At 37.9% G+C, this 14,780-nt stretch overlaps 1 protein-coding gene across 1 annotated transcript in view; it reads left to right on the top strand.

Annotated features, from left to right (window-relative positions):
* The window catches only part of LOC145764498 (cation channel sperm-associated auxiliary subunit gamma 2-like), a 29,221-nt gene extending 16,533 nt beyond the window's left edge, over positions 1-12,688 (top strand). Inside the window, exons 16-22 of the mRNA XM_082576117.1 lie at positions 64-229; positions 883-1,058; positions 1,945-2,075; positions 3,579-3,716; positions 10,824-10,911; positions 11,007-11,069; positions 11,396-12,688. Coding sequence (XP_082432243.1) covers positions 64-229; positions 883-1,058; positions 1,945-2,075; positions 3,579-3,716; positions 10,824-10,911; positions 11,007-11,069; positions 11,396-11,592 — 959 coding nt within the window. The 3' untranslated portion in view covers positions 11,593-12,688. The remainder of the gene's footprint in view (positions 1-63; positions 230-882; positions 1,059-1,944; positions 2,076-3,578; positions 3,717-10,823; positions 10,912-11,006; positions 11,070-11,395) is intronic.
* The last annotated feature ends 2,092 nt before the right edge of the window (positions 12,689-14,780 follow it).

The raw sequence follows: 14,780 nt of genomic DNA, 5'->3' as shown, positions 1-14,780 counted from the left end.
TGTTAACTGCGGCGTTAAACGTGATAAAACTTTTTTCTCACAAGACACGATTCTACTTTTTAGAACTCGCAACAACATTTTTCATCCGGGATCACGTGACTGGGACTAAGACCCCATTTACAGGCAATTTCACTCTTAAAGTTGTTGGCGGGGGTGTTGGACATGCAGGAAATATTGCCAATTTTACAAATGAAGAAGTAGCTATGTACAACTACCGCCCTGGCGAGAGGTACCCGAGATCATGTGCTCTTATATGATGCAACATTGATCTCACCCAGCTAGCGAAATTAGTTCTTGTTTACATCGATTTAACGTCTCCAGACGTCGAAGCGATCAACAGAACCAATTTTTCTAACTGGAAAATGCAGCTGGCTAGAAGCTGGAAATGTAGGATACCCGGAGCTTGTATGAATTGCTCACATTTTCTTGGCTGAAGTAAATAGAGCATCGTGTTGTGCAAATCTGAGCTTACATCCTTGCAGAAGTTTTATATTTACCATCACCCCTGGCCTGATGTTCTCAAGCTGAGATGTACCAAGACAGCCATCTAGCCAAGTTATTGTAGTGGGTCTGTTTAGAAGTTTACAGAAAGTAACAACTGCATACGAGCGGTTCAGTTGGTTATATTTCAAAACTTGAACAGAAAAAATAAAAAATGAATAGAAAGTAAAGTATATACATACATGCACAATTGCACATGTTGAGGGTATTTTTTCTAGTTAAGCATTCTTTAAAGTCTAGAACAGTCTAGAAAATTCCAATTTACGTTACGACAATTATCAGCGCAAGATTGCCGGTCTAAGATCAGATCAATAGGCAGATTATGAAGCAACGGTAACACAAAGTGAGTCATCGCTTCAAGGAAAAACACTATTTCGACAGCGATGGCCTCCAAAGCTTGATTTGGACTGCGGTCTCTGAGTCCGATGCCTTGAATATGAAAGATGAAGCTACAGGAGAGCTGGTATTCGACAGCAGGAATCCGGCCAGCATCATGCTGCAATGCAGGATAGAGTCTCCTTGTGGTAGCATACCCATAGGCACACCCAATCCTTCAGGTATTAAAGTGTTGGGCAAATGGCAGATGTGTATTTTGCCGGAATGGCCCGTTTCGGTGAGTCCGATCCCTGTTTGGTGATTTTTTCATTTTTTTTTTAATTATCGGGTACCGTAACCTCATTATCATTGCCGTTAGGGTTAGGGGTTAGGCTTAGAGGTTAGGAACTCACCGAATCGGACTCACCGAATAGTAGCAGACCCGTATTTTGCAGTATGTGTTTGAATATATTTTATTAATTATAAGATTGAATTTCAGTGACAGAAATGCGTTAGTACGAAAGTTAAGCAGCTTCTCTTCAAGTCAATTATACTAGTGTTGCTAAATAGCCTTTATTTTTGCAGATATATTGTCCGTTGTGTTATTTCGCTTTGCAAAATAGAAACATAGCTTGATTCTGGTTAGAACGAGTGTTTGATTGGAGGTTTCTGTTGAAAATGAAAATATGGGATAGTGAAATGGTTACGATACTAATACCAAAGAAAACGTGTCACAGGAAAAATCGCCATATTCTATCTTTACAACACTGTTCCCATCCCAAACATTTTTTATGGTGCTACTGGTCAGCTAAATGCGAAAACTTCTGACCCAAATCTTCATCTACGCATCCAGCTCATATCAATAGATCATGCCACGAACAGACATAGCCTACTGAGTAAAAACTATTCAGTTGTTTTCAGCAAATTGATTAAAATTTTATTTTTTTGGAAGCAAATAGACATTAGTTGTTTGTTTAAATTTTAAGGTGTTTCCACAGCACGTTTCATTTTTTAAAGAATCCTATTTATTTTATTTTGTAAGACAGTCGCTGAAACGAAAAGCATATTTTTGATTGCATGTGCACGTGTCTCGGTGTGCAGGTCACACATTCAAGCTTTGAATTCCAGAATATTTTCTATTGATTGAGATTTCAAACAAAGGAGTGGATAGCTCAACCAACTGCGACTTCACGATGAGATTCGTAATCCACCTGATTGGTCTCGAACTTAACCCGTACTCCCACTTTTTCATCATGCTGGTATGTGCCCAACATTGTGTTTGCTCTTGTCCATGGGGTTCTTGTTTGACAGTTTGTTTTCAGTGCAATGTTTGCATACTTTATAAAGAACCCAGAACTTATCTTATAAATCTCCCTGCTTTATATCAAAGTAATAAACTTGGCATATATTTTAATGAAATCACTCAGACTGTAACGCTTCTTTTTTGTAATATACTTGTCACAAATGTATCTGGATTGTTAAGACAACGTCCTACATGTCAGAGGCATATTTTATTAGTCAATATATCAAATCATATATTAACTGCATAGCTCAAAATAAAATTCCATGCAGAAAAGGGTAGGCAATCAGCAATGGCTTGGAATTAGATTTTATTTGTACAAGTAGCAACTTAATAAGGCCTGTCTTTTCAATGCAAAGCTGCATTTATAACCACACGATTATCAAGTTATTTTTTTTTGATAATTGTGGTAACACAAGGAAAAATAACTTGAAAATCATGTTGTTATAAATGCTGCTTTGCCTCAGAATCGTGGTAGCACAATCTTTTTCATTGAGCATTTACGTCCTTCTTTCATTCCTCACAGTTCATTTTGTCTCTGGCTTGCGTTTTGAACTTTTTACAGCAACAACCCATTGAGTAAGACAAATGCAATTATGACATCGCAGTGATAAACAATGCTAAAAATGAGTGGTTTTACCAATAGAAAAGCTTTTGGGTAACGATTTCAAAAATTCTTTGTCGAATATCTCAAAAACTAGAGCCAATTCGAAAAAATTAAGTGCCTTTTCGAATCAGGGGCTTTGAAATACTCTAAAATGACTTTCACACGTTGCACCAATTTTTTCTTTTGTTAGCCTGTAAAGGCTTATGGGCTGCGGACAATTCAAAGGAACAAACACAGTGTATCCCCCGAGTAGCGGTTGAGCATCGTAAAAAAAACTGCCTCAAATGACTAATGCTGTGCTTGATGAGAATCATAAGGTCAGAGTATTGTGAACACGTGAAAAGAAATATTCATCATACTGTAATTCTAGAACATTTGATAACCGCTAACATTTTGTGATACCTTCATGTTATAATATTAATTGGACCCAGTCAAGTCAAGTTTTGTTTGCATTAAGCATACCTTAATTGTCGTTTAAAACAAAATAGTCATATAGGAAGTGTTTTTACATCAAGTGGAACCAATGTAAGTGGCGCGGTGCAATTTCCTCCAACTTAAATTTTTAGCTGTATATAAGGACGATTTTATACGAATGGCAAATAACAGAGAAGTTTGGAAGACCATGATCGCCAACGTCTGTATCAGATCAGGCACAATCATCATAAGGACCACCCTCATGTCGCCGTTTGTCTAGCCTACCGCCCTACCTCCAGTAAAAAAGTGGAGCAAAACAGATTGCGCCACTGCGTTTGTTTCAAATGTGAACAGCGCAGTAGCTGATATAAACCTGTTTAAAAACGTCGTTGTATAGCTCCAGAGAGTCTTGAATGCTCAAATGTCTTGTCCAACTTTCAGATCACGTTGTCCATACTTGTCTTGTGCGTGTTCATCTACTACCACATGACCGATGGTGATGGAAGGGATGTCTTGAAAAAGTTATTTCCCTCCAACCAACTCATTGATAAGAAATTTGGCAAGGATAACTCGGCCCAGGTCAGTACTTTTAGAGATGCTTGAAACTACACGTGGTGTCTAAGTTAGAGGTTTCCAAGCCCCAATTTTTTGTGGCTGTTGCTGTTTCGTATGGCGCTATTATGTTTACAAGTGCAAGTCTTTAGCCAATCCATGAGGACGTTGTTGCGTTGCTGGGCTGTGAAGTATCCTCGTTGAAGCTGAGCTGCTAGACACTCCTTTATAAGATTGGTCTGTGGACCGATTTGGGGCGTTGCATTTTTTGTGGTTGTAGACCGCTGTACGAAAGCATCAAACCCTCACCTGAATTCCTTCTGGCGATCATTGAATGTAAATTTCAGGCTGACTTTATCACTGCTAGTGATGGAATAAATTCATGCTGTTCAACTCCCTCACCTCGAGGTGATAGCGGCTCCGGCTCGACTCGGAGCCGGAGGTGTGTGTGGCTGTACTCAAGTTCATGATCTTAAACATTGATAAATTAAGAATGGACCCTTTCAAAGGACTCTAGACATTGTCAAAAAGCACCTTCAAGAGCACTTGTCGTGGTTACCGCTTCACTGCGTGGTGAGAGTGGTGTACCAACAACCGCTCTGATGGAAGATTGACTATATGAAGTAAATATTACCAAGACAGAAGCTTCAGTTAAAATGTTGCCTCTCGTGCATCACTGATCACTTAACTACCTTACTGCATGTTGAGGATAATTATAATCGAATAGAGATTCGAATTTGGCCAAGCAAAGTCGTGAAGTCGTGTCAATTTTAAAACGCAAGAAGTATTAGCGATCGTTGCATTTGAAAAATCCATCTTTTATTGCGTAATTTGCTGACTAAAACAGTGCTTCCCAACCGGTGGGTCGCGAAGCATCTCTAAATGTTACTGAATGTTAAAATCTTCTAAAAAATGCCGACATTACTATGGATCTCACAAGCCGCAGTTTGGTCTTGGCAGTAGCCTACTGCGCCTTCGCCATCACTACTCTTATCTTCACTTCATTTGTTGACTTTCCATTTTCATGAATTGTGCACCCTGTTTTCTATTAAATCGGGAAATTATTGCATTATAATTACGTAACAATTATCCAACAATGCAGCAAATATGTTACAATTAGATGTGTTGTGTCGCATTGACTATTTCAGTACTTACGCCAGTAGTAAAGATGCATGTACTTCTAGACTACCTGTACTGGACACAGGTTTTTATTGAATACGCTAGTGGCCCCATGCGACGAAAACCGTAATTACCGAACAAACAACACCGCAGTACTGTTTTAGGTGTGAGTTATGTGGAATATAGCAAAGAGTTAGCTGCAAATGTTTGTTTATTAATTCTAGTACATTAAGCAGCACAGAAAGTTGTAATGCAACGTGAATTTAAGGAGAGGTGTGACATTGATGCAACACAAACAACAAGGTAGGCTACGCGGAACAATGTCCAAGAAAGTTATCACTGAATTATTTTCATCGCATTCTTGGCTGAAACTTTGTGCTGGTAGGCTATAGCTTTAATTAATTTCTCAATGTTTGAGGTACGATTCCACTGACGACGACGCCAAAATATCGGTTGTCCATTAATTATTATTATTTATTTGCGTCAGACAAAGCTGTCCATATCCAAAATAACGAGATAATACACACACTGCAAAGGTCACAGAGAGCCACTTTGGATGTCGTCAGTTTAAGAGTTCACTAAATATCTACTATTACAAATTTACATAGGCTACAATGAGCGTTGGAAGAGTTGAAAGTATTCAGAACGATAAAAACAATCAGATGACATCAGGTCTGATATAAAGCGATTTGAGGAGTGTATGCAACGGTTGATAAACGAAAACATGTTTTTCCTCAATAAAGCATCAAACGTTGTTATATTATTCATTACTTGATATTCACGGGCACTGACATAACGAGGCAAATTGTGCAATATTCTGAAAGAATCATTGTAAGCAACACGTAATCGTTTTATTCTAGAAGATCTAAACTTGTTCCACAACTGGGATGCGTAAAACGACATGCAGTAAGAGCGAAATAAATTGTTTTTTAGGTGGGTGAGCATTTAGCAAAATAAAATTTTGCATTGTTTGCAGCACAGTCCTGAGAGCGTACTTGCCTTGAAATATCATTTTCATCTGAGAGAGAACTCTCAATAAATACACCCAGATATTTTACAGAGTCTGTGAACACAATTTCAGATTTACCTAGATATAGCAGAGGAGCACGTGAAAGATAATAGACATAGACTACCAATATTGAACCATTTCAATAGCACATTTGTAAGCAGTTAAGCGAAAATATAAAGTCACATCTCCGGTTGTTAGTATCCACCACGCAACTTCGTAATTTTACGGCACGACGTTGATCTACCGCTTTGTGATAGATCACGAACATAATTGGACATAAAACAATTAGAAAACTTGCAGATCATATTGTTGATGATATCATGGCCCATGGTGCACTTTGAAATATCTTGATAATTTTGCCAAAGATCAGTCAATGAAACTGTGACAAGTCCCACAAAAAAATGTTTTTTTTTCTTCAATTGCTAAGAATTTTTGCTCCAGGAAAGGTTCAGAGCGAATTGAATTGAAGATACAGCAGCAATGTTGACACAAAGAAAACGATATATCATTAGGTGGAATAAATCCACCTCGATTAATTTTATTCGTATCATCAAGAACATCATCAAAGCTAGTTGTGTGACAAGACAGTAATTGACATTTTAGGTCAGCAAGCAGGTTTGTAACTTCACTAAAACGAGTTATTGTGCGATTTGCAATATTAACATTGTTCTTTCTTTTTTTACTGCTCAAAAAGGACTCGTATGACAAATCAACAAAAATCTGCAACCCCATGCTTAAAGATGGAATTTCAGCAGTCATGTCAACAATACAAAGAAATAAAATGTCATCTTTCAACAACGCAGTAATTTCAGATGGCATGGCTTGTTCTGTCTGTATTCGCTCATATATGTCTTCAATTGATCTCACCTGGTCTTTTTCTAAAAATAATTTGCTCATTTTCTCTACATTTTCAGTATCTTGTTTGTGTCTGGCACTGGCAAAAGTAGTTTTGGATCGTTTGGGTGGTGGCTTACTGGACATGTAAGTTGGGCAGTTGGGAAATAGTGTTGGCAATGCATCATTCCTTAGTTTTCTGTAAAAGTGACAATACAAAAGCTATGCATCTCTTTTAAGATTAGAGTTTCATGATAAACAACACATACCGCCGCATAGGCGCCGACTTTTATTTTTGCACGGGGTGGCGGATAGCACAATATGGCAACCTAAAAACTTTCAAACTGCATGTTTTTGTTTGATTTTTACTAAGCGTGTTTCGTAGATGAAATTGTCTTTTCACACCTGATTTGTAGCTCGATAATTTACAAAGCAACTTTAAAACAAAGCACAGAAGGTATGTCGTGAATTTTATTGTTACGTTGCTGCTCTGACACTTAACATTTGGACAGAACTGACAGAATCTATCGTATGCATCTATCGTATTCTAGCCACGGGAATTCGTTCTCCCATGATTTTTGATAGCTTCTCCCTTCAACAGCGATTATCCTGCTCGTGCTGCCTTTTGGCACGGGCACACTTTCGTTTCGTTCAGGCGTTTGGTCACTTTCATGCTGGCTGAAATCCTGACTAGACGCAACAAAAAATTACTCAATGGAGGGCTGCAACTTTGAACGCTTTTTCGGTGGCATCTTTAAGCTGAATAAAACTGGAATGTCGGCAAAAACTTTTACTGGACGACTTTTCGTAATTTTTTCTGTGATGTAACAAGCAACTCCTATGTCAGACCAATAAATTCCCGCCTCAGACTTTTATAGGACGACTTTTCGTAATATTTTCTATGATGTAACAAGCAACTCCTATGTCAGACCAATAAATTCCCGCCTCACAGTTTGTCACGCATTGACACGTAATATTACTGCATGAAGTATATCACAGTACAGTACACTCCAACTGAAATCGGAAAATAATTCAAAATGCAAAATCTTGAGTAATTGAAAAAGGTTGCTTTTATTATTGGGAATTGGCAGGGGGTGTAGCTTTCCCCGAATAGAATCATGTAAACGTGTAAATTTGCAGAACGTTAAAACTGCTACTTTACTAAGTGCACTTTTTAAATAAAACTCAAAAAGTTTCAAAAATTGCGTTTTTTTAATGAAACTTGGAAATAGATATTCATTTAGGGGGTGGAGCTATCAATCATCGAGATAATTTTATTTCCAAGTATTTTATAGCTGGCATAATTTATAGCGATATTATGAGCAGTTTAAAAATTTTCAAAAAAGATTTTTGAGGGAGGCAAGGGAAAGATCGTATTTTATTGATTAATAAATCCCATTGTAAACCTAACAAATGTAACATGACTTATGACAAGTAACAAATAAAACGATCGCAACAACAACAAGGAAAAAACTCGTAGTCACGTGTTGCGTAATCTTCACGTAGCTTGCTTGATGTTACGCGAGTATCATGCTTGTGACAAAAACAATCATTTTCTTCGCAATACTGTATTGGTTCACCTCTTGCTTTACGTTGACTTGAAGTGAAAACTAATGACCAAAAAAAGATTTAAACGTCCGTTCAAATTACATTTATTTGCAGTAAGTAATGTAACCTAAACGGGGTGGCTGCCACCCCGCCACAGCCGTTACGGGGTGGCGTGGCCACCCCGTAACCCCGTAAGTCGGCGCCAGTGCATACCGGTACTCTACGAGTCAAAACATTCAATGGAAGGTCTCAATTTCATAATCAATAAGCGTAGGGCTGCATATAATTGGTAGGCCCAACATGATTAACACTACTTTTAACAGCCTACTAGGCCTATATGGAGAAAATAAGATATGAAGTAGCACAGCAACATAAATCTTAAAAGACAATTAACTAGAATTTATTTATTTGTTCGAATTTATTTGTGTTTTGAATAATTATGTTTTGTTTTTTTCCTCTCTCTTATCAACAAAACCAATAAGGGAACGTTCAAATATTACGTAACGCTTTTTTTCCGAATTTTTGACCCCCCCCCTCCCCCATGTAACGCCAACGTAACGCTTTTTTCAATCCCCCCCTCCCCCATGTAACGCTTTTTCACTACGAATTTAGCACAAAAAACTACCATTCCGTACTGTAAAGCGTTACGTAACGTTTTGCTTGAACCCCCTCCCCCCCGATGTGACGCTAACGTAACGCTTTGCATAAACCCCCCCCTCCCCCTCGAAGGCGTTACGTAATATTTGAACGTTCCCTAAACAGAACTGAACTAAGCTTTGGGTCTTGTGTACTTTAAGCCGTCCATGTTCAATACAGACATCTTAAAGTACAAAAAGACCATTAGCTTTTTTCTGTATCCATACAATCTGAGGCTCACTTTCTTTTGAGATCCGAAGTTCCTTTCTTCTTAATTCGACTTGCATTAGAATCTTCCGATAAACTTACAAAGCAATCATCAGTAAAATGCAAAGAACACACCTTAGAACTTTTGCTTGAAACAAAATCTTTTCGAGAAAGTTTGCAGATCCATTTTTCTAACAGTTCATCATTTTGAAAAGGAAAACTGTGCATTGACACACCTTTTGGTGTTTTATGCCTGGCTATCATAGCCACTTTTACAGCCATAAGCAGAGCAACGTCCCATACTTCGAAATTTTTACCAAGCTACACAACCTGCAACAATTCATCAGGTGTCTTTATTTGTAAATTGAATGACTAAATTAGTCTAACATGTAACTGCTGTGATAAGAGAGATGAATTGGAAACATCACTTTCTAACTGATTTCAACTCTGTATGCTTTAGTTTTACGGAAATTACAAAATACCATAGCTAACTGTTTACAGCAGCCCACTACTATTATGTAGCCTAGGCTATTTCCAAAACTTGACTTCTTGCATACCTTAGTGCTGTGCTGTTAGGCTATCAATGTTACTCAATGCAAGCCTTCTTGTATTCACTGTCAACAATCAAAAACGTGGTATTTCTTGATAATGTTTTATGCTTTGTAAAGTTGTACTTAGGCTACTTTTGTACTGAGCAGTAGCCAACCATAGGTTCCATTCTCACTGTAAGCTTTCCCATATCTACTGCTGTGCTAACATCACATTCAGGCACACCAAACATTAAAAAAATTAGCCTACCTTTCTGCAAAGCACACAATTTCCTTCAAAGTTTAAAACTGAACTATATATTTTTTTCATAAGAAATCTTAAACGAACTAAATTCTCTGTCTTCGTTCTGTCTGGCTTTTGAAAAACTGATTTGAAAAAGCGCAATTCCTTTGGGTCCACTGTGGTATGGTCACGTGATGAATACGTCACCTGTGTCCAGTACAGGTAGTATAGAAGTACATGTAAAGATGCCATAATAAAGATGTCATATCTCATTGTGGGTCGCACGATAAAACTTGCATTAAAAGTGGGTCGCGAACTGAAAAAGGTTGGGAAGCACTGTACTAGAAGATTTTGTGTTTTTGTGATTCTCGAAACGTCTTTGACTTATTAACTAAAAGAATGAGTTCTTGTGATGTAATATTACCATTGTTTCTGGAAGCAACTGGTTAAAGCAAAGCTGTTATAAATAGCCGCGTGATTTGAGTATGATAGGTATAGTTGTGTATTATGGGGATTAGAAGTTGAGAAGCCGTAATGAAAAGTATATTGAAGACGATTGTAAAGTTCTAGACGATATTGAATAGATTGTAAAAGGGGAAGTTATTGCCGATTGTAAAGTCACTTTTGCAAGTGGCGTATTATATCCATTTTGAAGTCGACGAAGAAGCTTGCTGTATTTCTGGAAGTAATCTACAATCTCAAAAGTAGAACCATTCGACAATCAATTGACTGTTTAACGTTTGGTATCTCAATAAACCAAGTTATCAATTTTTCCAAAGTCTCTTTACGTCTACTAAGAGATAGGAAGAATTGTGAAAGTGAAAAACAATTCTTCAAAGCAGGATTCTGAAAGCGACAGCTTTTCTGTGCTTCAACTTTTCCTTCAGTCGACGACCGACAGTGTGCTGATAAATCACCAGAGCTGTCTGCTCTGGTTAATTACTATGAACTACTGTTTCGGCCTTAACATTGTACAGTATTACGTTGTTGAGTAGTTTCTCTCGTTATAGATTTACCAAATGATGAGATCGAAGCGAAACAGTGGCAGTTTTGGAGCCGCGAAAATGCCTTCTCATCTGCAAGCCGGGTCAAAACGAGGTTAGGCATCTGCTGTTATTTTATCAAAGTGAGCATTGGCGTTGAAATACGGGTTCGTTGTCTCATGCAACAATTATTCAATATTTTTCTTTCAGCTTTCGCGTTATCACAAAGTATTCATTTGGATTCAAGTGGAAAAAGTCGCTCGTGGCTCGGTGGTGAGTCTCAATGTGGCTACAAACGTTATAATGGAGTAGTATTATGAAAAAGACCGTCATAACTGCGTAATTTAACAAAAAATTGTTGTCTAGTTTTCTTGTAGATTTTGACCATTTCTATTTTGTTAACTATGGTTTTATCTTTTTGGTATTAGCCTACCTGTTACAATGAAATTCCTGTGCATTTACCGTATTACGTGGTTCAGTGATAGAACAGGCTGTTTAAAAAAGGTCTGCAGACGTTAAATCAATGAAAAAATGACAGGATTTGATGTCTGGGTTCGTCCATTCAGACGATGACGTCTCATCGAACGCTTATTTTTCAGATGCAGCTCCTCGCTATTCTTTTGACGGCAATTTATCTTCTGCTTTTCTCTCTGGCAACACGAGCGAGTCTCACGAACGGCTGGTGTCGAGAAACACGCTCAAAGTTGACACTGCCAGCCCCATTGCAAAGGCGCTCGCGGGGAGAAGTGAAGTTGGCGATTCGGTTAAAGGCGAAAAGGAAAAACAAAATCTATAGACTGAAAAGTGATACCACAAGATCAAGCACAGGTTATTCTCAACTTTTACTTCTGGCTTTGTTCCCGCTTCAAATGGGTCAACATGGCTTGGTTCTCATCAACTGTCGAACCAAGATATTTGAATTCTGAAACTTGTTTAACCGTTTTTCTTTGCAATTGTATTTCTGTCTCATTTTCTTCGTTATTATCTTCTGTTGACTTCTGGAGTTTAAAATATTCTGTCTTTTGATTGCTTATTTTCATGCCTCTATCTTCCATCGCTACTCTCGAAGTCTCCAGCCTCTCTTCCGCTTCCTCTCTCGTTTTTCGCACGTCTTCCGCACACAACACAACGTCATCTGCAAACACAATATCCCCCACTGCTTCTCTCTGGATGTTTCCTTTTAAGCAATCCATAGTAACAGAAATGAGGGACGGGTTCAGTGCAGATCCTTGATGCAACCGTTACTTCAAATTTCTACGTGACTCCTGTGTTTCAATTTTATGAGATATGTAGTTAGTCGCTCGTTTACTGTAGTTGCAACCAAGGCTACTAAAATAATATTTTATTTGACTTTTCATAATCAGTGTTCACTGTTCTATTGTTAGTGACATGATGTAGTAAAGTAAGGTTACGATACCATACGACCTCTTTTAAAGCACAGAACCTTTTTAATGAAACGTTTTTTGTCCTTTGAGGACGTTTAAAAGAGTCCAAAATGTTAACCTTTTTGCGTTTTCAACAAATCAAATGAGATACACGTGCAGGACTGCAGGTTGAAGAAATGTCTATCGATTGTAAAAGTAGAACCTGTTGACGAAACTTTAAAATGTTAAAATCAGTTTCTCACACTGTAGTTTTGCTCTTTCATCCAATGTCTGCTTAAGATTAGCCTAGGTCGCCAAATCAAAACACATTTTTTATGCTCAGCTCCTATTTACCATAGTTAAGCCATCCTGTAAACTTTACAATAACATTTCACCGAATGCCACATGTTGTTTGAAACTTTTTTGTTCAAATTTTGGTTGGAATTGTCTTGGAGATTTTAACACCTACATGAAGCAAAGGGTAAATTTTCCTGTTGCCAAAGTTGATTTTACGAAGCTGATTTTGCAGCTGCACAATAATAAAATTAAAATAAAAAACAATAACAAAGTCTGAGTTTTTTTATTGGCAGTCGAGTGTAGCCAGAAATAACAGCGATAGACACGAATTTCGCCCACCAGGCTGGGCACTTTTCTCTTTTTTTTCGCAAAATAAAAAAAAACATTGATTTCACCAGTATCGCACCACTAATTCATGCCAGGGAGTTCTCTACCGCTGGCTGCTTTTGCCAGTCAATTGAATTTTGCCTTTTGGAAAGAAAACAACCAAATCAGATTCTGAGTTGGTGTAGTAGGCCCCTAGATCATATGATAAAGTAAATCTGGGAGTAAACGTGTTTCATAAACGTTTTAAGCTGTTAAATTCAGATAATGTAGAAATTGACATTGTCCGATTTCTATGGATATTTTTTGCTTGGAGCTTTAGTGACCAGTGATAGAAATACTGAGTTTAAAGTTTTTAAAATTATTGTCAAACCTCATAGACTAGCCCAGATCCGAGTCGTGTTGAAGTTGAGAGCCCCACTCCTGGCTAAGCTATAATGGCGGGCCTTAAGAATAGGGTGCGATTGTTCTACTTCGTTCAAAGATAGAGTTAATTTAATTTGTTTTTAGATAATTTACTTTTTCTATTGCTTTTAGATAACTACAACTAGGTACGATACCGGTTGTTCGTGTCAACGATTCAACGTCTACACACGTTAAATCCATGTGAAAATGACCGATTTTGCTGTCTGGTTTATGACATAGTGATCAATTGAAAAAAAAATATCCTCTTTGCGGCGCAAAAGGTCTACAATTAGAAAACAAGTGCAGTGTTATCAGAAATTGTGAAACCATTTGATTTTTTTTAGTAAGTTATACTTTAGTTTCACCAACACTTTTTTTACTAGGTGTTTGCGACCCTACACGGTAGCCTACTCTATATATCAATGAATGCAGCGTGTTTACTGTTTAGAGGAATCTGTTAATGTACTTTCTGCAAAACTTTAAATCATGTTTGAAAATGATAGGGTTCATACCGCAAGACATAAATAACTTACAACAATTTTTTAATCGCTGAACTGTAGAAACTGCTTTAACTTCAACTTTTTACAACTTTGGTGGCCTTAATAAGGGCTGTTTGCTTATTTGACTAATGCTTTGTGAGGTATCCTTTATTCTAAATAGCTGCTCTGCAACGTCGTAGGATGCTGTGCACAAGCTTGCAAAGCCCTTTTAGGTTACAAGATGGTGCCAAGCACTGATGACTTTTTCTATGGTGACGCTGATGCTTAGTCAATTTCATGCCATGAATTTTGGTTGGGGTTGATGTCAGTAGACTGTGTTGGCCAATCCATGTAGCGTATTCCATGGTCTTGCATCCACTATTTAAGCCAATTCTAGCTTGATGACAGTGAGCATTATCACCTTGAAATATCTATCCTTGTTTCCAAATAACTCCGAGAGCTTGAGAGCAATTTGGTTTCCAGCACGACTTCATATTTCATGGCATTCATCATATACCCTCACAGACATGCTATGTGATGTCATACGGATACAGCCACGCACATACCATCACACTAGTTAGATGTTTATTAGTGAGCAAAATGCATCGAGGGTTGAGTTTTTATGAGGTCTTATTTGTAGCGTGCAAGATTGTTTCCAGCGTGATCTTGCATTGTAAAGGTACTTTCATCACTTAACATTCTGTACCAACCTTTAGGACACCAATCTAAATGTTTTTTGCTTCAGCAATACTGGCCCTTTTTTGCTTTTTAGTCAGCTTTAGGTTTCTAGCTTTATAGACCTCAATCTATTTTCTAATGATCTTGTTCGATTGTTTCTCCGATTAGAGAAAAGCGCTAGTTCTACACTGGTACTTTGATGCCATTTTCTGTAGGCCTGTAGACCGGAGCTTAAAATTCCACCATTAGTCAAACGAAAGTCTTACCAAGCATCAATCTTGCGTTGGGGGACTGCCTTTTTCTTTCTCCGGCATCTACTGAAACCAAACTTTTTACTAGAAAAGAACTGCCAGATTTTGCAAAAACGGGTGGGCTATCAGCCTATCACAAATCACCATCATCATTAAGTTCCTTCTTCTCTTCGAGGGTTGGAGGCA

The sequence above is a fragment of the Aplidium turbinatum genome, chromosome 1, assembly GCF_918807975.1.
Source record: "Aplidium turbinatum chromosome 1, kaAplTurb1.1, whole genome shotgun sequence".
In the NCBI taxonomy this organism is placed as follows: domain Eukaryota; kingdom Metazoa; phylum Chordata; class Ascidiacea; order Aplousobranchia; family Polyclinidae; genus Aplidium; species Aplidium turbinatum.
Note: the sequence above shows the minus strand (reverse complement) of the source record. Positions and strands in the feature narration are given on the sequence as shown.